Source organism: Crassostrea angulata, chromosome 7 (assembly GCF_025612915.1).
Source record: "Crassostrea angulata isolate pt1a10 chromosome 7, ASM2561291v2, whole genome shotgun sequence".
NCBI classification, from domain to species: domain Eukaryota; kingdom Metazoa; phylum Mollusca; class Bivalvia; order Ostreida; family Ostreidae; genus Magallana; species Magallana angulata.
Window position 1 is genome coordinate 7,311,963 of NC_069117.1, and position 26,295 is coordinate 7,338,257.

Sequence of the window (26,295 nt, forward strand, 5' to 3'; positions counted from 1 at the left end):
TTTAGTTTTTGTACTTTTATTAATTTCTTCCAAATAATAGGATGCAAACACATTAGAGGACTTAGTTGAATACATAATGATTTTCGATAATATTTACATTCCTCTCGTAAGCATCACAGTTACCAACATTTAAATGTCTGGTGATTAGTGACTCGATGAATGAAACTTTTCAGTGTCATATCTGGTTCAATGCATCTCTAGTTCATGATAGTTACATGATCCATGATATTTGTTCATGCATGATAAGTTCATAAGTGACCCAATGCATCATATTTGTTCAACACATCGTAGGTTCATGATAGTGATCCGATGCACGATATTTGTTCTATTCAACACAGGTTCGTGATAGTAATCGAACGCACGATACTTGTTCAATTGATCACAAGTTCATGATTGTGATCCGATTCACGATACTTGTTCAAAACATCACAGGTTCATGATAGTGATCCGATGCACGATAATTGTTTGTTATATACATCATAGGTTCATGATAGTGACCTGATGCACGATGCTTGTTCAGTGCCATCTCGGGTTTTTAGTTTTAATTCATCACAGGTTCATGATGCACAGTGCATGAGTTTACTATTGCATCTTAGTCCTGTTACGATAAGGACGCATTCTCTGGCCATGATATCCATGATGAGGTTGTTTACCACGTGGCAATGACGATAAAACTTATCTTATACAACAATCTGAAAGATTTGACAGACAGTCGGTGTGCACTGTAATGGATGGGGTAGATGAGGAACACGCGGGCTCCTGGGACTCTAGGTTTTGTCGCTCAGTGAGGACAGGATGATCTTGTCTATCCCTTGGAGGTTTTTCTTCTCTTTCCTTGCCGCCTTTTCCCGCTCTTGTTTTCTTCTCAACTGTCGCCTGAACGCCCTCTCGCCAATTAACAGCTCTCTGGAAAATTTGAACAGGAAGTCGAACAAGGTATTTTACTTGTATTGCCGATATTGCTACTGAAGCCGATGGCTCTACTGTGACATCAGAACACATAAATGAAGCGTCACACTTTATAATTGCAACTACATAAAACAACACTCAAACACAATAACTAACAACGAGATAAAAACATTCATGATCATTGTCAGCGCAGCAAATCTATGAAATCATTTATGACAATTAAGCAAGAAATGCACAGAAAGCAACAAGTTTCCCCGGCACATTTAAGCGACTCCAGCTTACAGCGGTATAACAACAACAGCCATCTTACCATTGAGAAGTTTCTCCAGTTTTCTAGTGTGTTTCAAAAAAGTAATCATTATTTTGGATGGTAACAAAAATAAATGGTTGAATATACATGTATGGCGGATATGACGTAGCGAGAACTTACGAGAAGTCGACCTCGCCGTCTCCATCCATGTCTAGTTTGTCCAGCATGACGTCCAACTGGTGCTCCGTCAGGGGAACCTCCGCGGTCTGTGTCATAGGGAAGAATAACAGATGATATTATAAGTAAAAAGAATCAATGCTTACTATCAACAGAAACCAATGCTTACGATTACTCATAATCAATGCTTGTTTATTTACCATCAGATGTCAGTGCTTAGTGTAGACACTAAGTAGTGCTTGCTATCAACACAAACATGTTTTTATTACCAACAGTAACAGTTGCTTAAAATTACTATCAAAAGAAACTACCCATAGTGTTGAAAAGTGCTTTATTATCATTAGAAAACAGTGTTAACTTACTGTTAACATGACCAGCGCAAACTTTATTATTGAACACAGACAAGCGCTTACCATTATGCCCCATTTGACGCTTACCATCATACCCCGCTTGACGCTTACCAGAATGCCCCACTTGACGCTTACTTTCATGCCCCGCTTGACGCTTACCATCATGCCCCGTTTGACGCTTAGCATTATGCCCCGCTTGACGCTTACCATTATGCCCCGTTTGATCTTTACCATCATGTCCCACTTAACGCTTACCAGCATGTCCCACTTAACGCTTACCAGCATGTCCCACTTAACGCTTACCATCATGCTCCACTTAACGCTTACCATCATGCCCCACTTAACGCTTACCATCATGCCCCGTTTAAACTCGTCTCTACTGACGCTCATGCTGCCGTCCTTGTCCAGCCACTTCATCAGGTCGATCACCCGGTAGTTGTGCTCACTCATGTACTTGTACAGCTCATAGACCGCGTCCAGATTACCGTCTATCCCATCACCCTTACGACCACGCCCATTCTCCCGCTTTATCACGTGACCATACACTACTTCCAGTGACTTTGTGGACTGAATGTCGTCTAACAGTGTCAGGAATTCTTCGTCTACTTCATTGTTCTAAATGAAATACAAAATGGCGTTTCCTTCCTTACACTTGTCTCTGACGTTCTATGAGAGGTAAATGACATTTCTATTGACTTACCTCAAAGTCCAGTAGATTGACTCTGCAGGTCTCGGACTGGCCAATACAGGTCAGGATTACCATAGCAAGCTCGGGCGTGATGCAGTTTCCTCCCAACTACCAAAAGAAAAACTATCAACTCTGTAAACATTTTTTTACATGAAGAGGTGTAGTCGTAGAACATGGGATCAGGTGGATTAAATTGAATCCTTACCCTGAGAATTTCCAGGCCGTCGCTATCTTTGACCCCCTGCATTAGAAACCCCAGGGCCTCCTTCTCCAGACGGTTGTGGGAGATGTCCAGTTCCTTCAGAGTCGTGTTCTCCTTCAGAGATTTGCTCAACACTATGGCGTCGTTTTTGGAGAACCCGTTCCAGGCTATGTCTAGCTTCCTTAGCCCTATATTTTTCTATTTCATAAACAACAGATAAAAACAATTGATGCACCTAGATCCTAATAACTCTCGCCTAGTATCAGTATCACTCATACAGAGCGCTCTTACCTGCAGACTCGCTGCGATTGACAAGGAACCTTTTCCTCGCAGATGATTCCAACTCAGATCAAGAATTCTTAGTGTATCGTTATTGGCTAAAATGTGAAAACAATAACAAAGTCATACAAATCTTTTAAATATAAAGATATAAGATGTGATATAATATTTTTATTTCTTACGTTAAAATCATCGCACAAAATACTAGTATCAATATTTAATCATTTATTATTTGCCTCGTGTAAACATGCTTATCTTTGAAACCTCATCAGGTGATATCATTTTTATTAAAATTCCACGAATATTTTAATACCGTTCAAATCCGTTACACGTGAATTAATATCTGAAGCAGGGCATTGTTTTACGAAAAAGACTTATGACAATTAAGCATAAGTCTCCCGGGCCAAAAACAAAAAATATAATTAGGCATGCAGGTTTTTTTTTTGTTTGTTTGTTTTTTGTTTGAAAAACTGAATTATTCCCCTTATATCATGTGAAACAAGATTTATTACTCGAAATGTATACCAACGTTTATTTCAATTCCATTGCTAAAGTATATTTCACTAGTATTATATAAATAGTGCCTGTTTGGGAGGGTAAGAGTTGAAACTGACACCCCGAGAAAACCATTGTCAACCAACGCGATGCGGAGGTTGACAATGGTTTTCGAGGGGTGTTAATTTCAACTCTTACCCTCCCAAACAGGCACTATTTATTTTATTATACTGAATGTCTTAAGTACAAAGAAAACTTTCTGTTTTTATAAAGAAATGACGTAAATTTTATGGCGAACCGTACGCGCATAATTTACGCGCATGTAACAATTCGATGTGTTACCCGTTGCCAAGGGTGTTGCTAACGCTGAGGGTGATAGAACGGATTATAAACTGCGCCTTAACCAATCAGATTTCAGTATTTAACATGAAAGTATAATAATATATTCAAACATCTGGTCAATATAGATCAGGTCAGACCTGTTCACCAGACAAACCACAAGGACAATTTACCTATTGCTGTTGCGAGGATGTAGCCGCCTTGTTCACAGATGCCATTGTGGCTTAGTATCAGTTCCCTTAATGTAGTGTTATTCTGTACAAGAAAACAATGGCTCTGAATTGATCAAGTCCATTAAAATTCAGGATAAAGGAAATAGACAAAGTTTGATTGTGAATTTACCTGCAAGATCTTGGCAAGAAGATGGGCGTCGCTATCGACTAGACTGCTGCCTAAACCAGAGAGAAAAAAGATTTGGTTTGTGAAAGTCTGATATTATCTACACTGAGACAAAGGCCATGTAGAAATAAACTAATGGTTTCCCCTGGCAGTAACGATTTCAACTAATCAATGTCTTTGGTATTACACGGAGTTTCTATTTTACGTACATGTACATGTCTGATGGGTTTTTTTGTATTTACCTTAAAACCAGTTACATGCCGGTTAAATTCGCAGACTAAAAATCAACATAAGAAAACATTCTGTTGATCTGGTATACTGAACGTTGTAAGATTGCCTCCAGACACTGTAATGGTTGCTTAGAAGCTAACGTTGTCTAACTATATCACAACTTTGTAATGTAATAGTACAAACGTATACGTGTACATGTAGGTCCTCACCAGAGATGTCCAGCGACTGGATGACTTGGTTGTTGACCATTAGGTCAGATATTGCACGTAAGCCCTGGCTTCCTATACAGTTTTCGGAAAGATTCTGAAAACAGATCTACCAGTAATTGTTCATTGATATATTCTGGACAGAGAAAGAAGTACAAAACACATAGAAACATCAATGGATTAATATTAATCTTACTTGAAATTAAATATTGTAAGTGTTCTTAAAAAATTTGCTCAATATCCTTGCTTGAAATCCACGTTTAACAAATTTTGCATTTCTTTGTATATAACTTAATTCTTTTGCATTGATTTTATATTTGTATGATGCTAATTGATTGTTCCAGGAATCTGTTGTATAAAAACTAACGGTACATGAATTTTTTATAGATCAAATGTTTAGCGACTGACTAGCTACATCATACAGCATTTGAAAATCTATATATTGAAAATCACTTTATTGGTGCATAAATAATGAAAATCGTTCACAGGCACCTCTGTTCTTAAGGTGGTATTGAACATCTGTCGATAATAATGTGGATTAAAGAACATTATGATTAAAATACTTCCTCTTGTTTAAAATTGTAAACTTTTACAATATTTAACCAAAAAGACTTTTTTGAAAGGCAAAATTTGTTAAAACCCCTAGCGGATCGATTCGAACTCACTGTTTACAATTTTGTAGAGAACCCTTTAACCCACTGTTAGGTGACAATTATGGAAGAGAAATTATTCATAAAATTACAATTGTTTTTGTTTATTTCGATAAATAGTACGTCACAACATGAAGGTGTCTCATACCACCTTAAATAAAAGTCACCACAGCATAGCACTGATGGTGGATGATAGAATACTCACCACATCAACAATGTTAGTGTTAATTTCCAGCATTTCAGCGATGGCTTTCGCTCCTTCTGCCTCGATTCCATCATCTTCCAAATCCAAATTTGTCACTGTGTCGTTATTCTGAAAAAGATTATATTTTCAAAAAATTGTTTACAAATTTAAAGTTTTTTTCTGAAATAAAATTTATTTCATACATAATCATCAACCATCATTGTTAATTGTTGTCTTATTTTAAAATCAGTTCAATGCCTGTGAATATGGCTGGATATTAAATCAGATATCGAATCCTATAAATTTGAGACTAGGACTGGGTATAGTGAGGTACTGTGGCCCTATCAGTGTCACACTAAGCATTGATATCGATGAGAGCAGAGCTTGACAATTTCCTGGGTCTGTTTCTGTTCATATCATTCTTTGCTCGGGGAGTAATGTGTCTATTTACATCAAGAACCTGAGTCCCCTAGGCCTCATCTGGAGACTTAATACATTATAAACACTAAATGTTTTATATTCAAAGTTTTAAAACAACAGAGTTCTAATTATAGTATTTATGTAGACCAGTTTAGAATTTTAAGCTTTATAACCATAACATATAAAGCATTGCGTTTACCTGCCAACTGTAGCCCATCACGGATAATGGACTCATCGTACAACTGTGCCCAAAATGACCAGCATTTATATAACTAAAACAGTTAAGAAAACGCACAATTTTGTATGTATCCAACTTACCCGTAATGAGACTGTTTGTGCCCCAGTAGTACTCCTTATCTACGAGTCAAAGGTTCTGTGGGACTCTCACTGACTTACCAATAAAGCAATAGCGAGGGCCCGTGCCCCGATGGGTCCAATGCTGTGGTTCCGCATGACGATCCCTTTGTTGGACATCTGTCTGCTGAGGTAGGTGACAGGGGTGATTCCCAGGTGAGAGCACGAGTCTAGGTACGCCTGTAGCCTCTTTCTAGGCTTGATCTCTTCCTCTGGCTCCGGGGGCTCGGGGGTAACTGACGTGTAAAGCATGCCCATTGAGCAGACATTGGTGAACATCCAAAAACCAATTAACATTTACAATAGAATACTGAGTATGAGCCTTCTTGGGTAGTGATGTTAGCATACTAACACAACGAGAATGGCTGAAATGAAATCGTAAACTACTTAATCACAAAATTTAATGATGTTTTAGAGTAACTCTAAATCTTAATCTATCTTGTCTGTGGATGTCCTATCATGCTGGAATACTATGTAAACTAATTTTTTTTTTCGAAATCATACGCATAAAATTAAGAAACCCCATGCCCATGATGTCTGAACTGAAGATCTTAAATTGGAAGAAAACTTTTTATAAATCAACTTTAAACCTACAGTGTATTGATATATTATGATTTATCACACCTTTTAAATTACCTAGATACATTTGCCTTGGGTTTATATATAGTGCTTTCATCACCTTGTTCTCTCATCTCGTTTCATTTTCTATATGAAATTTCACTTAAATAAAAAAAAGAATGTCTTATCGAAAGAGATTCCATTTTTACGAAAGCCCATTGAGCTCTTTGCGTAGGTAAAAAGAAATTATTTTCGCGAATAAACGCGTAACTTTCGCGAATAATCGCGTTAGTTACGCGATAAAACGCGAAACTTTCGCGATATAACGCGTAACTTTCGCGATATAACGCGTAACTTTCGCGATATAATGCGTAACTTTCGCAATATAACGCGTTACTTTCGCAAATAAACGCGAAACTTTCGCGATTTAACGCGTAACTTTCGCGAATAAACGAGAAACTTTCGCAATTTAACGCGTAACTTTCGCGAATAAACGAGAAACTTTCGCGATATAACGCGTTACTTTTGCGATATAACGCGTAACTTTCGCGAATAAACGCGAAACTTTCGCGATATAACGCATGACTTTTGCGAATAAACGCGTAACTTCTATATAAATAGTATCAATTCATACAAGAACTCTAATGAAGAACAATGACTGAAAACAAATACAGTTTATTTTTAGATAAATACTTATTTTTCAGTATTATTATATCACCCGTTTTACGTTTATTTATGATAACAAAATTATCTATTTTTATATACACATTTATAGATATAAATAAATGTAATAAAACTTCATTTAACTATTGAATGTTAGATGGTCCAAGTAGATATGGAGGTAGAACATTTTTAAATTCGCGAAAAAAATATTTTTATTAAATACGAAAATGAGCTCAATTGGCTTTCGTACATTTTATTATATCTATGTGATCCAGTATGTGTAATCTTGAGTTTTACCAGAGTATCATAGGCTTTTGATCCCAAACCTTTCTAAGGAACAATATTGAATTCGATAAGATCAACAAACATGACTTTGTATAGAAGTAAGAAACAGTACCATCAGCCATGATGTCATATCCGGTAAAAGTGAATTCCCTGATTGGCTGGAGCCGAGAGACAGATCCCCTTGAGGGATTGTCCTCTCGCTCGGACCTCTGGGAATATGCCGTGCTTCGACCCGGTGCGGTTCCGGGTTTTGCCACAGTTTCTCTGTCTGTTTCCGACTGAACTGGAGATTGGGGCAGACTTCCGGTTCCGAGTGGAGGCCCGGCATTGGTCGATTCCCGACTGTGACATCGTTTGTCGTGAAGTTTGAGTGAGGAGGAGCTCAGGTAGAGTGTGGTGGCTTTACTTCCGATCTGGACCTCGCTCCTTCCGGTGGCAATAAAGGCAGGTTTGGAACTATTCTTCATCGTGGCGGGTCCTATCTCTGGAGAGAGGACGGACGTCCCGGGGGTGGCCTGGCAAGAAAATCAACTGGTTATTCCATTATTACCTGAGGAAATCTCAGCATCCCGTTTTTCTGAGTGTCTTTCCAAACGTGTTATTCACGTGGATTCACAGATATTTAAAAGTACTAGTGTATCGAATGTTTGACCCTGACTGAGTGAGCATAGTTTTCTTAGAGGATCAGACACCCACTATCAAATAAGTAAATTATTTTAAAAATAAAACTAACATTCCATACAGATTTTGCATTCATGCTTTGATTGGCAAGATATTGCCATCACAGAATCACTCCCGAAATCAAAACAAGAAGGATTTAAATGCTGGGTGACACCTACAGCCTATTATATGGAGGCTATTTTATAATTTGTATTAATTAAGTCACGCTATCCTTCCCGTACTTAATACATTTTTCACGTTACTTTGTGAACTAGAAATACATTGTACAGTGTAAGTGTCGCCTAATCACCGAACCAAACAGTAGCTGATTACGGCGAGTCCCAATTGACTGGAACGGACTTACTTTAAACATTAATTTTGACATTGATTTGTAAAATTTCTTTATTAGTTTTCAATTAATAGTATATTTGGTCCTATACAATTGAATTAAACACTAAATGTCACTAGTACTTTATTACTTGTTTAATAAAGCATGAAGGACAGGCTAGTGGTGTCCTCATACCGTGTACTAAATATAGGATGAAAAGACTAATAAAAGCATATTCTATGTATTCTGCCAACTGGATTAATCATATTTGTAAATCCGCAGATTTAGTTAAGTTTAACAACATTTGTCAGGCCCCGAAGTTCGATATGATTGTATTACGCTTCATAATCAGAATTTAATCTCCGTAATAAGGCGTATTAAGTGACAACTAAATACCACTTGTGCCTCTAAAAACGTTTATGAGTTCTTCAGCAAACTACTGGACTCAGTCCCAGCGATTTATATTGAATTGGATCAATTCAGCAAACGAACAGTGTTTTACAAAAGTTTTAATAAGGATCATAGTTTTCACCAATCTGTTGATAAATGAGAGAGAGAGAGAGAGAGAGAGAGAGAGAGAGAGAGAGAGAGAGAGAGAGAGAGTACAACAAATTTAGCACCATTAAAAGAAACTTATAAGAGAACGGTAAAAAGTATTACATATTTTATTAAAAGACAATATATCTATCTATATCAAGGGTAAAAAAAAATAAACGTTCAGACCTGAGTGTTCCCCATGTCGTGAGGCGGACTTCCTACGCCTTTATGAATTTAAAGTTATTAGAAAGGTTTTATCACAGGAAGAGTATCGGTGTCAGTGATTATTGGGTGCTTCCACCGACCCCCATTCAACATTAAAGGGTCATTATGCAATACAAACGATACTCTGATGGGTTTTCAAAATAAAACTAGGAACAACTCCTAGTCTAATTGGTTTTTTGGCAAATTGCAATCCAAGGATACGAGTTCAACTCATTGACAGTCAGTCGTGGGAAGAATTTGTCTGATCAAAATTAAACTAGCTAGAGAGTCAGACCAGCAGATTCAAATTGCTTTTTCATTCGATGCTTAAATTCACAAGTGTGGTTAAAAGCAACAGTAAATCAACTGATGAAAACATTTTTATAACAAAAATGGCGCGGTGACATTAGGATATCTGACGGGGTATATATGTAGAATATATATATACGGTATATCATACATATCTTCAAGATATTTTAAACCTGAAACAAAGGAAAAATCAAAAGACTCTTTTGTAAAGTTCAAATAACTGTTCTGCCTTAGCTGCAATTAATGTAGTCTTCTCCGATTTTTCATTTCTGATGTTTACCCCCCCCCCCCCTACGGAAGCGTATCGGGGCCTACACCTGTTGTGTTTCAACTAAAAAACTGTCCTTACTTTTTATTGAATTGTCAACATATAAAGTATTGTGACCTCTTATTTATGCAAATGTATTGAGTTATCTCTTTTGATTACCATATAATTAAATTCACTATAATGAATTTTACCAGTTTTATTGCTATCTGCGTTATCGACTTAACAAAAAATGAAGTTTGAAATGTTGATTTAAGAATGTGATTTGATTATACTGAGATAGAAATTTAGACAAAGAACAATAAAATAAAGGCATTACAGTCAGGTAGGTATCAGTATGCTTTCATTTCTAAGGAACATACTGCGAGAAAATATTGTTATCGAAAGAACTTCGAGGGCGCGGGAATTCTGATGGTACGTTTACGCCACCTCACTCTGATTCTAGCTGTAGATGGCACATGTAGAATGCAATTAATAGTTTGATATAAATTAAAAATAAAGAACAGTAATTAATTTTTATTAATTGCAATTCATATCAGTGTTTGATACCGTAGTTAGAGGGCTGCAACATGATCTATATTAAAGCAAATTGTTATGACTCTCTATGTTTGGGTTACTCTCCATTTAATATGTGATGTGAGTTTTTTGGACTGATGGTATAACATTTAAACTACGTGAACCCCTTTACTTAAACGTATTATATTACCCCGACTTCCTCCCCCACAAAAAATGTTTTATTTACCAAAGCGTCTAAAAAAATATTATTGTATTTGCTTTTAAATGATGTCATGCATGAACTGACCGTATGAGCGCTACGCATTTTCTCATTTTCATAATTTGACGCGAATCTTTTAACCACGCGAATAGAAAAGACTCAAATTAAATCATGATTATGAGAAAATGCAACCCTTATGCAATTAGTTATGTATTATATTATTTGATAAAAATTTGATAGATTACACTGTAGTTGGGAGCGTGGGTTGTCATTTATTAATATTGCTTAAATCGTGTACTATCAATTTGTAAACATAAGGCTGAACAAGCCTTGTCGATGGGAGACCGTTGTAACACCGTGATTATTGAATTATTATCATAATTTTAGGGTAGGAGTGCACAACATTTTTACTCAAACATGTAATTCGTTGTAGAATTCATTTCATGGATGATAGGATCAACAAAATCCATGAAAATTGAGCACACGCGAATTCCAATGATTCCACAAATGTCAGTCTACATGTGTTTCCTAGAGCTAGATTCAGAGTGAGGAGACGTACTATCAGAACGCCCACCCACGCGAAATTCATTCGATAACAATATATTCGCAATATGTTCCCAAGAAATGTAAACATATCTATGTCGATATACCTATTATGTATACATTTTCAATGTCCTATGTTAACATTTCTTTCTCGATATGACTAAAACCCATTTTTAGATTATTATATTTAACTCCGTGTTTTATTAAAGGGTACCTGCAGTGCCGGTCATTTTTTGATATAATGGAGATCTATGTGTAAAAACATCATCCTGAAAATTTTACAGCGATCGCATAAGTAGTTTTCGAGATATTTGTGGAAAACCCGATTTCACACCTGAACGAGTTTTGAATCAAGCCGATTTGGCGCGAGATGAACTGTGACGTCACGGGGTCAACGCCGCTGTATGAGAAACAGGAATATCGTATGAAAACTGTTCGTTTTCTTGCATTGTTTTATCGATATATGAACATTTTTTTCTGTTGTTTTATTTCCTTATCAACCCTGGAAGACTAATTATACTGTTGTTTGAGCTTAACCCGTATTTTATCGAACAAAAATGCCGAATTCGGACAATTGTTTGCTTCATAAATTTCGTCAAATGTGTAACACATTTTACATATAAATGCACACCATATGTAGCAAAATGACAATTAATCAAAGCATTATTGTTATAAGAAACATATTTTGTTAATATTGTCATTCTATCGAATGATTTCTCAGTGACATTATTAACTGATTAATAATATTGATAATACATAATGATATTTCCTAAAAGGTAACTCGGGGTCTGTTCCTCGTATAAGGCATAAAATTACAAATGATGTCGCCCGATCATTCAATAATATTGATATCGGACCAATAACAATCAAAACAATATGCATTCTTTAACAAACAAACACGGGATTATAAACGGATCAAGGCGAAAGTCCAAGATGGCTGCATGATTAAGTCTGTCTCGTATTCTTTTAAAAATACGATAATGGAATTTAATTTTACATTTATTTACATCCTTTGTCAAAATGTTCCAGTTTATTCAGATTTCATAATGATTCGTTGTCAGTATTACAATTTAAGCTATACGGAGTTATAAAGCGTTTAATTGCTGACCATAGCGCTCGAAAGAACGTTGCACTTTATTAAATAAGAAATTATAAAGAACAACGTAATTACTTCCGAAATAATTACTTGATCACATAAAAAAGGTTTCAATTGCTGAATTATAAATTTAGTCATTATGAAGTGATTAGATAAGTAACAATAAAGGCATTTACTTCGAACATTAGATTTACTATTTAATAGTATCATGCATGATTCTTTGATCACTGATTGACGGACTATACACATGTTTTAGCTGACGAATGCTTGATTTTACAGTCTAATTTATTTCTCTGTTTTATCTTTTAACAATTGAGTAGCTAATTATACACAAATCAATTTACCCGCCTAGAGGTGTGAAACCCTCTCTTCGTTCACCAGACTCGTGTACCTTGTGTATACATACCCCAGATACACGTGTGTCTGGAGCAGTGGCTTCGTTAGTTTACCTGTGTCATTGTCTCGGATCACTCGTGTGTGAAAGGATATTATGTAATCAAAAAATGAATAATGAACATGCATTTGCCTATGTTAGCGTTTTAAGACATCGTATTCATCGGTAAAAAGGCGACGAGAATAACAAATTTTAAAATCCTTTAAAAGAAATCCGATTGTAATAAAATAATAACGGATACAAATTTCTAGATCTACAATACTTAAAATAACAAGATAAGTCAAAACATCAGACCTATATCAATCATTTTGGCTGAAAAATCGAATTTAATTTGTATAGCTTTGAAAGGAAATGTCCCTCCTGTTGACCTCGTGACGTCACTTCCGCTGAAGCCTCGTTATCGCCTAATTCTGTTTTCTCTTGATTAGTTTTCCCAAAGCAGGTAAAAATAGCCACTTTGAAGAGGCGTAACTCCGTTATTTTTGCACCGATTTCGATGCGGTTTTTTGCATTAGATTTTGGTAAATAAACTCTTTAATATATGTTTCACATCGGCTGGGCTGCAGGTACCCTTTAAGTCGATAAAGCAGATAGCAAGAAAACTGATCAATTACAATAAGGTGATTAAAATTATGTTAACTCACCTCAATACAATGCAAAATATTTGCATAAATAAAACGACATAGTAGTTTAAATATTGATAAAAGGATAAAAAGTATGACAAGGTATAAGTTTTAACAGAACAAGTGTAGGCCCCGATAAGCTTCCGTACCCCCCCCCCCCCCCCCGAAAAAAGAGGGGAACATTACTGCAGCTAGTTCTGCCCTTATTCTTATGTGAAAGCGTTTCATGTAGAATTTTGTCGTCCTATCGTTTTAAGTCGACTGCGAAGACCATCAGCCTCTCATGCCAATCAACAAGGTGCTAAAATGCAATGGATTTCATATTTAGATTTGCTCCTCTATTTTAGGGTATATCGAGTACATAACAGAGAGGTATGGTGGCATATCTCTGCCTCTTGTGTGCAAGTTATTTTTCTATTAATTATGTCGACATGCAAGATGAATATGTTGACATGCAAGATGAATATGTTGACATGCAACAAAACTATGTTGACACGAAGGAAAACTGCAATCAAATAAGAGTTTAAAAAAATCTCAAATATCGCCAACATGTGAGATCCAAGATGCTTGATACACTTCCTATTGATGTCAACATGCAACTTATGTATGTTAACATGCAACTTCTTAAATGTCGACATGCAACTTATTTATGTTTTCATGCAACTTAGTTATGCTAACATGCAAGATAAATATGTTGACATGCAACATTTATGTCGACATGCAATTTAGTTATGTTGACATACAACTTATAAGTTGCATGTCAACATATTTATCTCGCATGTCAACATACGTAAGTTGCATATTGACATAAATAAAGTTGCATGTCGACATAAATAAGTTGCATGTTGACATAAATAATTTGCATGTCAGCATATTTATCTTGCATGTTAACATAAATAAGTTGCATGTCGACATAGAAAGTTAGCATCTAGCATCTTGGATGTCACAAGTCACACGTCACACGATTTTTGAGATTTTTTGAGATTTTGTATGATTTCTATCTGATTGCAATTTTCTTGCATGTCAACATAGTTATGTTGCATGTTGACATAATTATCTTGCATGTCAACATATCTATCTTGCATGTCGACATATTTGATAGAAAAATAACTTGCACACAAGGGGCAGAGATATGCCACCATAGAGAGGAGTCTAGGGTCCAACTTAAATTGATCGAAGGAATGTAATTCGCTGTTAATTCACGGGTATTTTTTTAAAATACATATATATGCATGAATACTCACCTACTTTTTTAGTATGAAATTAATATCCAGTAATATATAAATATATCCAGTTATACTCAATGCAGAAGTCTTTTCTGCAAGTTGTTTGAGAATCACAAAACAAGACGCACTGGGTAGAATTTATCAAACTCTCAGTCAGACGACATCTTGGCAGGGAGGAGAAAGAGAGAAAGGGGTGAGAGCGATATAAATCAATAAACTCTTATTGTTTTTAAATATGTCTTTGTTCTTTTAAATCTCTACAGGGCTTTTATTTTCTTTCGATCGAGACCTTTAACGAATAAGAAAGACTGGCACAAAGGTTTGCGACGGAGCACAGTATCCGGGATATTTCCTAGAGAGCACTAGTATGCACGATCGAGTATTGAATCGTTACTAAAACATGTCCTGGAGAGTTATACATTGTATATTGTTCTCGTAGTCTGAATCTGTACAGTATCCAGGTTATGTCCGAAAGAGTATTGTACATGTATAGTGCACGGGGATCGAATCGAACTTTAATATATCCAGGATATTCTCTGGGATTGAACCTGTGCAGAATTAATATCCAAGCGCTGTATTCCACAGAGCAATAATGCACAGAGGGGTTTGAATTACAGCCCTCTGTCACCGAAACTACATTATATGACCATCTTTTCCCCCGAGATGCATAATTAATTACGTGTCTTTTGCGTTGTCGTCGATTCTCTATGTATTGAACGTATTCCCTATGTTAGCTTGCAATTGTAGTCAAATCCTTACTGAAATTAAATTGAATTCCAGTTATTCTAGTTATTAGTAATCGAATCTGCATGCAAGTTGCCCAAGATATTTCAAGTGCTAAGTAAAAACATGGAGGTAGCTTTAAAAACTTACCATAAATACCAATTATATTTGTCTCTATGTTATATATTGTTAAAATCCTGCCATTTACACCAGTTCTAACTCAAACTCAATGCATGCCATCTAGAGACAGAATTGGTATACCGGTAAACATACCTGGCAGGTGTCTGTACAGTTATATATCATCTATGGCATACAAAACAGTATTACAAACACTTGAAACAATGAAGTTAGGAAAAAACGGGGGAGGGTGATAAACGCTCTTGCATGCGGATGTTACCCCTGCAACTATCAATATATGTGATCAGCTACCATCAAGATCGATACAGCGATTAATTGTAGCTATATCTCCGATCAGTTAGCTACCTGGGATATTGGTAAATGATTATCTGATCAACTGTGTATCAAAACATTGATCTATCGTTTCTGTTCGTTTGAATAACGCTGTCATCGTATCAACAATCATTGTCAGCAACTTGTACAACCCAGCACTCATGGACAAAACAATAGTTACATCGCGAACATCTTTCATTTATACCGTCTTGTACGCTGATTACTGCTGTATATGTTAGAGTCTATCTGCTCTGTGTTGTTTTTATCGTCTATAACAAATATTGACACTTTGCTCATGTTTATGGATTTTATTTTGGTAGTTTATTTTTACGTTTTTATCAAAACGTAAAAGGATCAAACTCTTACTACATGTACTAAAATGTAGAATATTGTCTTACACAAACCTATCAAATTAAATCCAAGTCCCCATGAACTTTAACCCAGCTCTGTTATAATTAAAGAGAACTGTGTTAAAAGCTTCATGATGCCGAAAGAAAAAAAATAGGAGTATATTTGCTTTTAGTGATATACTACAACGAGCAGCGAAAGCTATCAAATTTATTCAAGATAGCACGATTATTTGACATCAAATTTAACGAGTTTCAGTCATGACAAATATTTTGTTACAAAAAGAACTAAAATTCTTTTAAATTAACTCCTAGCGCTCCAAATTTCCGATGCTAAACGTACAAAATGTTGAGAGAGAGAGAGAGAGAGAGAGAGAGAGAGAGAGAGAGAGAGAGAGAGAGAGAGAGAGAGAGAGAGAGAGAGAGACCTTACCTTAAGTCTTGCTAATTGTGATACAACAAAATCCTTATGAAGCTATGTAAAATACAAAGATTAGATTTGGTCGCAGTTAATCTTTGCCATTGGTCTAAATCGGCCAAATTCGCAAGAGTAAACACTCTCGGTCTGATAACCTTGTTACGTTAATTCTCCAAATGCTTTTGACTCGACTATTGAGTCGCTCATTGTATTCTGTGTATTGCAGGTCTCAACCACTGTTTACTTGATTAAATTCATGCAGCACATGGAGCAAACCGAACAGCGTTAGAAACACGTCTAAATATTAAATCGGTTGACGTCGTCGTATATAATTATCTGTGAATAATGCCTATTTTTTTTAATATATGTAACTGTTCTGAAAATGGTCTTCATTTTTAAACGCCTTAAATAATTTCATTTTTTTTTTCATATTAACGGATAAACACTTTATTCAGCAATTTACAAAACGTTAATTGAACAGCATATATATATATATATATATATATATATATATATATATATATATATATATATATATATATATATATATATATATATATATATATATATATATATATATATATATATTAATTTTTTTTTCAAAAAGGTAATAAAAACTATCTGTGTCGCAGTTCAAAATTCTAAATCATTGGGGAGTTAGTCAGTTTGATTGAAAAAGCATTTCTCTTTACCTTAAACTCGTTCGGACGAATGTGATGAAGGGTGTGTGTGTGTGGGTTAATTGGGAGGGGGGGGGCGTCTAATACTCCTATTAGAATTAAATCTGATTGAAATCGGACTTTGGTCCGCTCCGAAATTTAATTCAATTTATTTATTACTTATTTATTTGTTTGTTTGTTTGTTTGTTTGTTTGTTTGTTTGACATCGATTGGTTATAACAAATATAATCGAGATCGAGGTTTAAAAAAAAGAAAATTGTTCGAATGACCTTACTATTATTTTTTTCAAATTTCACATAAATATATAATGATGTGTGCTATATTCTTAATAACGGTTAATATCCAATGTTTTTGGTATAAATAAAATAACAAAAATTCCTTAAAGCCCTTTGTTCATGCACTGCAATATACGGAATCGAAGTAATTAAAGAAATTACATTCAAGAAAAACATTTTTTTATTTGGTTGATCCAAGTAGAACCAATACTAGTTTGCGGGAAGACTAAAAATTCTAGTTACATAGAAAAATACCTCACTGACATAAAACTCATGGGTTATGGATATATAATAATTTTTCTCGGCGAAAAATTTTCTTCGGTATTTAGTAAAACCGGCGCGAACATTTGGCGCCGAAATTGAGAATTCCATTGTTGAGGCAAAGTGTAAAGAAGGAAATACAACAAAGTGAAAAAGATGTTCGTGAACAAACGAGGTACAGATACTCTTTTAGTTAATTAAACTTCAACGTTTTACAGCATTTTGTCGTGTTTGTCTGATTCTTAGTGGAAACAAATATTAAAAGCCTATTTTCCTGGACTTTATGATAATCATATTATGCACAATTGACACTTTCTATGTATAGATTTTGTTTAATATTATCTGATTGACTGTTTTTTCTAAGGTTTTTTATCAGTGTTATATTTTACAGGCCTGTAGTAACAAATGTTATTGTCTTTCAAAAGCAATTAAAGCGGCACTTGAAGTTTTAAAACCTTAGTAAAAATTGCGTCAGGTTTGGCACGACCGCTGGTTGGTGCATAAAAACCATGGTTATATAGTTTAATAAGGCATGCAAATTGAGGCGTTCTAAAATTTTAAATCTAATAAAAAATGTTGATACATTTTGTAAAAGTTAGTGTTTGAAACCAATTAAAATGTATTATGAATTTTACTATTAAACAAGAGTGAATGTTTTTGTTTGTTTGGGGGTTTTTGTTTTTGATGATGCACTTCCACTCTTCCAGGAAGTCCCAATTAATCCATATATTTTTTTCACAAGCAATAGTTTTAACAGAATATATACACAAAACGTTGTGTGCACTTTGGATTCATTACGAAAAGTGATTTATTAAATCTATTTTACCAATGATTTGAACTTTTTATTAATGCGGACACAATATAACATTGCTGAGTATGTTGCAGATGGAAGACAGGAGAAGGTCATGTTTGACAAGATCACCTCCAGGATCTCCAAGCTCTGTTACGGACTCCATGCAGACTTTGTGGACCCTGTAAGTTTGTGAATGATGTAATGTGGTGATTTGATCTTTTATTGATAAAAACCTGTTAAGTTTCTGTATGGCTGATGGATGTGTCTTACTGATTCTTTTAAGAGGAAATACTTAATTACCTAGTGACACTAAACATGATTTTATTCTCTGATTAGGCCTAAAAAAAAAGTTGTGTGTCTAGGGTAACCCGACCTAACTTACAAAAATGCCCCGATCCTATCATTTTTAGATGTCTGTTTTTATCCGATTGTGATTTTTATATTATTTCTATTAAAAACCTATTTTTAAATATGACACATTCTTAGGATTCATGCAGAAAAAAATATGATGAAATAAAAAAAATCCCTACCTACCTAACCTAATTTTTTCATCTGTGTTACCCTAAATTTTATAGGCCTTAATTAGGGTGCAGTGAACTTGGAAAACAATTTCTAGAAATAAGTTGTTTTAACATAAAATGCAGTTTTAATACAATTTTGAGTAGGTTTTTTTATCTATATTTTTTTTTGACTGGGTATCAGGCGGCCATTACCCTGAAGGTGATCAATGGACTGTACCCAGGAGTGACCACGGTGGAACTGGACAATCTGGCCGCTGAAACGGCTGCTACCATGACGACCAAGCACCCCGACTATGCCATCCTCGCCGCCCGCATAGCTGTCTCCAACCTCCACAAAGAAACCAAGAAAGTCTTCAGTGGTAGGAAGCTACTTCAGTGTTTTGATCATTTTTCATTTCAGTTTTACAACCCTCTCTTCTCCAATTGATAATGGAACTGTTTTGTCACTTGGCTACGGTAGGATTTTACTTAAATAAATGATGCATATCTTTGAAAGTTTCGACAAAATGTTTCAACTCAATGCAAGTATTGTACATAACATTGCTATTCTTTTTATGCCCCCTTTCAAAGAAGGGAGGGCACATTGCTTTGCTGCTGTCTGTCGGTCGGTCGGACCACCAACAGTTTCTGTTCAATTCCTTCACGTAGGATGCACATATTGAAATGAAATTTGGTATACAGGTTTATCATAATAATATCTAGGTCAAGTTCGATTTTGGATATGATGGAAAATTTTCGACAGAGTTGTGCCCCATGGACGTAGAAAAATTCCAATTATTTGCAGTTTCCGTTCTTTTCTTCGCGTAGGATGCACATATTGAATTGAAATGTAATACTGTAAATTCCTAATTAACCGCAAGGAATTTATTTCCGCAAGCAATCCTTGCGGATTTAAAAATCTCGCTTTTTTTTTCAGATAGTTTCATATATAATATCTAGGTAAAGTTCCTTTTTGGGTACGGTCGAACAATTTTTGACAGTTATGCCCCTTGGAGGTAGAAAAATTCCAATTATTTGCAGTTTCTGTTCATTTTCTTCTCGTAGGATGCACATATTGAAATTTGGTATACAGGTTTATCATAATAAAATCTAGAACAAGTTTAGTTTTAGGTACGGTCAAGCATTTTTTGACAGAGTTATGTGCCTTGGACTTAGAAAATTTTCAATTATTTGTAGTTTGTTTATTTTCTTCACAGATGTTTCCAAGGGAGGGGGGCATAAGTGTTTTACAAACATCTCTTGTCTTATTTTAGATGTAATGGATGACTTGTACAAGTGGATCAACCCCAAGACAAACAAACATTCGCCAATGATTTCACCTGAGATCCACTCCATCATCATGAAAAATGCTGACGTAAGTTTTAACAATGAATGAATGAATAGTGCAGAATAATGAAGCTACTGTGTCATTTTCAACAAATGCTTAAAACCTTTCATTAATAAAATCTATCATATTCCAAATTAATCAATTTGTGTCATCCTATGTAAAACCCATTCATAGATTAGAATTTTAAATAGAGTGCCTGTCACTTATTGTATCAAAATTAGAAGGATCTTTCTTTTAATGCAATATTTTTGTCATACATGTTAACTCTACCGATTTTCGCGGAAGTCTACCGCTTTTTGACCCCATTTCCCGCCTACCGCTTTTAATTGAAAATCTACTGATTTTTCAAAATTCAATTTTGCCTCGCTTGGGTAGGCATTTTGGAAGCCATTCTAGCTACACAATCTCGTTAGTTCTTTAGATATCGCGTGACTTGAGTCGTGAACATTCAGGCGTTTTTTACATAGCGATAACAATGTTGGTTTCAAGCATGTGCCAATGAGTGGTGAACACAAAAATGTCATCGACATCACCGCCTCGAAAAAGGAAAAGATATTATTCAAAGTTTAACGACTGGCTGAAAGTATTTTACTTTCTTCATAGATCAAAAAAAGGGGAACAGTATGCGTTTTGTACGTTTTGTCATACTGATAACTTAGATTTCCCAAACTTTGTTCTGTTATAACACTGGACATGACTATTCCCAACTCAAATGCAGAATGTGAAAGGGTGCTTTCTCATTTGAAAAAAATACAGACAAGTTTCAGATCTGAACTATCAAATGACACTATTTCTTCAATTTTGGCCACCAAGTTAAATAATAACAAAAGTTGTTTTGAATCAATTCCAGAAAAGACCACTCTAAGAAAAGCAAAGCTAGCTACAAAATCCTACACCAATGAACACAAATAAATCTTTCTTTGCATGTGATAATAGTGTTATTGTTTCATTTATTGCATTCCTTCATATTCCTTATTGTAGCCATTAGCTTCACATGAAAATGCTATCGCTTTTGAGTTCAAAATCTACCTATTTTTCATCACTGGAGGTTAACATGTAAGTTTTTGTCATTCATTTTAGCGTTTGAACTCTGCCATCATTTTTGATCGGGATTTCAACTACCAATATTTTGGTTTCAAAACCCTGGAGAGGTCCTATCTACTAAGAATAAATGGGAAAGTTGCAGAGCGTCCTCAACACATGTTAATGAGGGTGGCCGTGGGAATTCACCACAACGATATAGATGGTGCTATAGAGGTAATTGTGGAAAATGAGTAAAGGAATATTGGTGTTTGTGTTATTTGGTTGTAGACAACGTGTGATTTTGTGTTGTTTTCTCTATAGACCTACAACCTTCTGTCAGAGAAATGGTTCACCCATGCATCCCCTACCCTGTTCAATGCAGGAACCAACCGGCCCCAGCTGTCGAGGTAGGTCTTAAACAGACATGGCGTGCTCTAAAAGTTGTGGAACAGAAATTTGTAGCTAGCTAAGGTTGTGCTCATATTTTCTTTGTTAGGAACATATTGATGTAAATCAACTCAAAAGCTTGATGAAATTTGAAAAATGCAAGATTTGAAATGAAATAATGAATAGTTTTAAGAAATAAATTTAATATTATTTAGAAGAACAAAACAAAAATAATACCAACAGGCTATGATCTTGACCTACCTTCTTTGATTTTGCATATCATTAGTCCCTAATTGAAATCTCAGTTAACTTTTTTAGCTCAAGTGAGCTTTTCTGATCACATTTTGTCTGTCGTCCATCTGTCCGTCTGTCTGTCTGTCAGCCTGTACGTAAACTTTTCACATTTTCAACATCTTCTAAAGAACTACTGTGCCAATTTCAACCAAACCTTACACAAATCATCCTTAAGCAAAGGGGATTCAAAGTTGTGAAAATTAAAGGCCACACCCATTTTCAAGGGGAGGTAATTAGAAATTAATGGAAAAATTTGAGAAATTTTCAAAAATCTTCTTCTCAAGAACATAAAGCCAGGAAAGCTGAAACTTGTGTGGAAGCATCCTCAGGTAGTGTAGATTCAAAGTTGTGAAAATCATGACCCCCGGGGTAGGGTGAGGCCACAATGGGGGGTCGAAGTTTTACATAGGAATATATAGAGTAAATCTTTAAAAATCTTCTTCTCAGAAACTAATCAGCCAGGAAAACTGAAACTTGTGTGGAAAATCCCCAGCTAGTGTAGATTCAAAGTTGTGAAAATCATGACCCATGGGGGTAGGGTGGGGCCACAATGGGGGTTGAAGATTTACATAGGAATATATAGAGTGAATCTTTAAAAATCTTCTTCTCAGATACTAATCAGCCAGGAAAGCTGAAACTTGTATGGAAGCATCCTCAGGTAGTGTAGATTCCAAGTTGTGAAAATCATGACCCATGGGGGTAGGGTGGGGCCACAATGGGGGGTCAAAGTTTTACATAGGAATATATTGAGTCAATCTTTAAAAATCTTCTCCTCAGAAACTATAATCAGCCAAATGTTTCTTTATAATTGTTAAGACTTCAGCTCCAGGACAATTCTTCTGCCTCACAAGAAGGTTCAGAGTTTGATGTAGCTTTATAAACATATATATAAACATATATATAAACAATTGTTAAGGATCTTTTTGAGAACTGCAATACTCAACATGTGATATGACTATAAAATCATCCTGTTAGAAAAGGGACTAATGATTATAAACATAAGAATATCCAGGGGAAAAAAGGATTTTATTTATACAGGATCTACATGTATTATTGTACATTGTCCAGATAGTTTGTATTATGACTCCATTAAGCTGGTTTTATCATACCTATTGTTCCTCAGGTGAGCGATGTGGCCCATGGGCCTCTTGTTTTACTTCCATTGAAAATGGGAATGATTGCTTCTCTTTAATAGCATTTATTATGAATTTATAGAATTCTGTTGATCTATAAAAACATTGGTGTACTTTTGCAGCTGTTTCCTGCTGACCATGCATTCTGACAGCATTGAGGGGATCTATGACACCCTGAAGCAGTGTGCCCTGATTTCTAAGTCTGCAGGGGGCATAGGACTCAATGTGCACTGTATCAGATCTACTGGTAGCTACATAGCAGGAGTAAGTATTCCAACTGTAAGCAGCATTGTAGGAATAACTCCTATGTGTGGAAAAAAGAAAAATATCAAAAGTTACCTTGCGGCAGTGTGAAATTCCTTTTTATTATTTTCATATGAAATAAGTGCAAAATCAATTTTGGTCTTATTTTTCTGAAGCCATTTACAACCAAAATTGTACATGTTAAAGTAGTGTAAAACTAAATTGACATGATGTACTGTGTACTGTAGACAAATGGAACATCTAATGGACTGCTGCCCATGCTGAGGGTGTACAATAACACGGCCAGATACGTGGACCAGGGAGGAAACAAGGTGGGTGGGGGTCCATGTTTATAGGATTTTTACATAAAAGGTTTAAATGCTTTTGCAAACCTGGCTCAGTTCATGTTTAATGAATCTCAACAAAGACAATTTTCTACTAATTCTATGATTTGTAATCAAGATTCTAGGAAAATGAAATTGCAACCAGACTTTGCTTCTCATGCAATCCAACTTTATTCAAATTTATAGCAAAATAACTAAGGTTTTGTGCTTTTATTTTGACAGAGACCAGGTGCGTTTGCCATTTACCTGGAGCCGTGGCATGCAGACGTTTTCATGTTTCTCGACTGTAAGAAGAACACTGGCAAGGAGGAGCAGAGAGCTCGGGATCTGTTCTACGCCATGTGGATCCCTGACCTCTTTATGAAGAGGGTCGAGAAGAATGAGGAGTGGACCCTGATGGACCCTCATGAGTGCCCAGGGCTACATGACTGCTGGGGGGAGGAGTTTGAGACCCTCTATCAAAAGTAGGTCATTATTTCCCATCTTCAACCCAGGCTGATATTAGTTTATGCCCTTTATCTTAATATCTGTTGAGTTTTCCATACTAGTACATTGTATTTCTTTTGTCAAAGAACTTTTTATAATACAAAAGACTGATACGTGATTAAATGATTAAAAAAATAATATAATGTTAAGTTTCTTAATAAAAGAGAGGGAAACACTTCAAAATACCTGTTTTTTATCAGATATGAACAAGAAGGCAAAGGAAGGAAGACGATCAAGGCCCAGCAGCTGTGGTACGCCATCATTGAGGCGCAGACAGAGACGGGGACACCGTACATGTTGTACAAAGATCACTGTAACAGGAAGTCCAACCAGCAAAACCTGGGAACTATCAAGTGTAGCAACCTGTGTACAGAGATCGTAGAGTACAGCAGTCCAGATGAGGTGAGTGTACAGAGATCGTAGAGTACAGCAGTCCAGATGAGGTGAGTGTACAGAGATCGTAGAATACAGCAGTCCAGACGAGGTGAGCATACAGAGATCGTACAGTACAACAGTCCAGACGAGGTGAGCGTACAGAGATTGTAGAGTACAGCAGTCCAGACGAGGTGAGTGTACAGAGATCGTAGAGTACAGCAGTCCAGATGAGGTGAGTGTACAGAGATCGTAGAGTACAGCAGTCCAGACGAGGTGAGTGTACAGAGATCGTAGAGTACAGCAGTCCAGACGAGGTGAGCGTACAGAGATCTTAGAGTACAGCAGTCCAGACGAGGTGAGTGTACAGAGATCGTAGAGTACAGCAGTCCAGATGAGGTGAGTGTACAGAGATCGTAGAGTACAGCAGTCCAGACGAGGTGAGTGTACAGAGATCGTAGAGTACAGCAGTCCAGATGAGGTGAGTGTACAGAGATCGTAGAGTACAGCAGTCCAGACGAGGTGAGTGTACAGAGATCGTAGAGTACAGCAGTCCAGATGAGGTGAGTGTACAGAGATCTTAGAGTACAGCAGTCCAGACGAGGTGAGGGTACAGAGATTGTAGAGTACAGCAGTCCCGACGAGGTGAGTGTACAGAGATTGAAGAGTACAGCAGTCCAGACGAGGTGAGTGTACAGAGATCGTAGAATACAGCAGTCCAGACGAAGTGAGTGTACAGAGATCGTAGAGGACAGCAGTCCAGACAAGGTGAGCGTACAGAGATCGTAGAGGACAGCAGTCCAGACGAGGTGAGTGTACAGAGATCGTAGAGTACAGCAGTCCAGACGAGGTGAGTGAGAGAGTATACACACTGAGTTACCTGTGTACAGGATTGTAGAGTACAGCAGCCCAGACGAGGTGAGTGTACAGAGATCGTAGAGTACAGCAGTCCAGATGAGGTGAGTGTACAGAGATCGTAGAGTACAGCAGTCCAGACGAGGTGAGTGTACAGAGATCGTAGAGTACAGCAGTCCAGATGAGGTGAGTGTACAGAGATCTTAGAGTACAGCAGTCCAGACGAGGTGAGGGTACAGAGATTGTAGAGTACAGCAGTCCCGACGAGGTGAGTGTACAGAGATTGAAGAGTACAGCAGTCCAGACGAGGTGAGTGTACAGAGATCGTAGAATACAGCAGTCCAGACGAAGTGAGTGTACAGAGATCGTAGAGGACAGCAGTCCAGACAAGGTGAGCGTACAGAGATCGTAGAGGACAGCAGTCCAGACAAGGTGAGCGTACAGAGATCGTAGAATACAGCAGTCCAGACGAGGTGAGTGAGAGAGTATACACACTGAGTTACCTGTGTACAGGATTGTAGAGTACAGCAGCCCAGACCAGTTGATTGAGGGAAAAAGTATATAAAAAAAATATATACCATTTTCATGATAAAACAGTGTTATCAGGCTCACTTTGACTGACCATTTAATTATCCCCTTGCGCAACTTGTTGCGAAGGGAATGTAGCATCGCTGCTGTGCGTATGTGTGTCTTCTTCAGATTGGAAGCAAGATTTAAAGAAAAACCTTCTGTAAATTCGTAATTAAACGCGAGGAATTAATATCCGCGTAAAATCGCAAGAAGCCCGTCTCACAAATTTTAAAATCTCGCTTTTAATTTTGGGACACATGTAAACAACATGAAACTAAGATAAAATTTCGGCATTCACGATTTTATGTTATCGC

At 36.3% G+C, this 26,295-nt stretch overlaps 2 protein-coding genes across 7 annotated transcripts in view; one reads left to right on the forward strand and one right to left on the reverse strand.

The window, feature by feature from the left end:
* LOC128192083 (leucine-rich repeat-containing protein 74A-like) lies at window positions 1–16,665 on the reverse strand. Of its 6 annotated transcripts, XM_052864530.1 has the most exons (14): window positions 15,476–15,520; window positions 7,692–8,094; window positions 6,116–6,309; window positions 5,321–5,428; window positions 4,469–4,562; window positions 4,032–4,081; window positions 3,863–3,944; window positions 2,868–2,953; window positions 2,580–2,774; window positions 2,387–2,482; window positions 2,038–2,301; window positions 1,340–1,425; window positions 1,220–1,242; window positions 764–906 (listed from the first exon to the last, which is right to left on the reverse strand). In XM_052864530.1, the coding sequence occupies exons 1-14, from the start codon at window positions 15,503–15,505 to the stop codon at window positions 896–898; spliced, it is 1,722 nt and encodes a 573-aa protein (XP_052720490.1). In that variant the 5' UTR covers window positions 15,506–15,520; the 3' UTR covers window positions 764–895. The 6 variants fall into 6 exon arrangements, with proteins under 6 accessions (XP_052720488.1, XP_052720485.1, XP_052720487.1 ...); XM_052864528.1 differs by lacking the exons at window positions 1,220–1,242; window positions 15,476–15,520 and adding an exon at window positions 16,433–16,665 and having other exon boundaries at window positions 1–906; XM_052864525.1 differs by lacking the exon at window positions 1,220–1,242 and having other exon boundaries at window positions 1–906.
* A 1,026-nt stretch (window positions 16,666–17,691) lies between these two features.
* The window catches only part of LOC128192082 (ribonucleoside-diphosphate reductase large subunit-like), a 28,823-nt gene continuing 20,219 nt past the window's right edge, over window positions 17,692–26,295 (forward strand). Inside the window, exons 1-10 of the mRNA XM_052864524.1 lie at window positions 17,692–17,808; window positions 18,519–18,607; window positions 19,129–19,306; window positions 20,201–20,301; window positions 21,355–21,531; window positions 21,619–21,704; window positions 23,234–23,375; window positions 23,603–23,686; window positions 23,921–24,162; window positions 24,385–24,586. Of these exons, the coding sequence (XP_052720484.1) occupies window positions 17,790–17,808; window positions 18,519–18,607; window positions 19,129–19,306; window positions 20,201–20,301; window positions 21,355–21,531; window positions 21,619–21,704; window positions 23,234–23,375; window positions 23,603–23,686; window positions 23,921–24,162; window positions 24,385–24,586 (1,320 nt within the window). The 5' untranslated portion in view covers window positions 17,692–17,789. The remainder of the gene's footprint in view (window positions 17,809–18,518; window positions 18,608–19,128; window positions 19,307–20,200; window positions 20,302–21,354; window positions 21,532–21,618; window positions 21,705–23,233; window positions 23,376–23,602; window positions 23,687–23,920; window positions 24,163–24,384; window positions 24,587–26,295) is intronic.

Bases quoted from the DNA above. Each gene is read 5' to 3' on its own strand.
- LOC128192083 (XM_052864525.1), bottom strand. From the start codon at position 15,505: ATGATATATAACTGTACAGACACCTGCCAG. The intron at 8,095-15,475 runs GTATGTTTACCG...TTTTCTTGCCAG, and splicing joins ACTGTACAGACACCTGCCAG to GCCACCCCCGGGACGTCCGT. The intron at 907-1,339 runs GTAAGTTCTCGC...CAAATTTTCCAG, and splicing joins GACGGCGAGGTCGACTTCTC to AGAGCTGTTAATTGGCGAGA.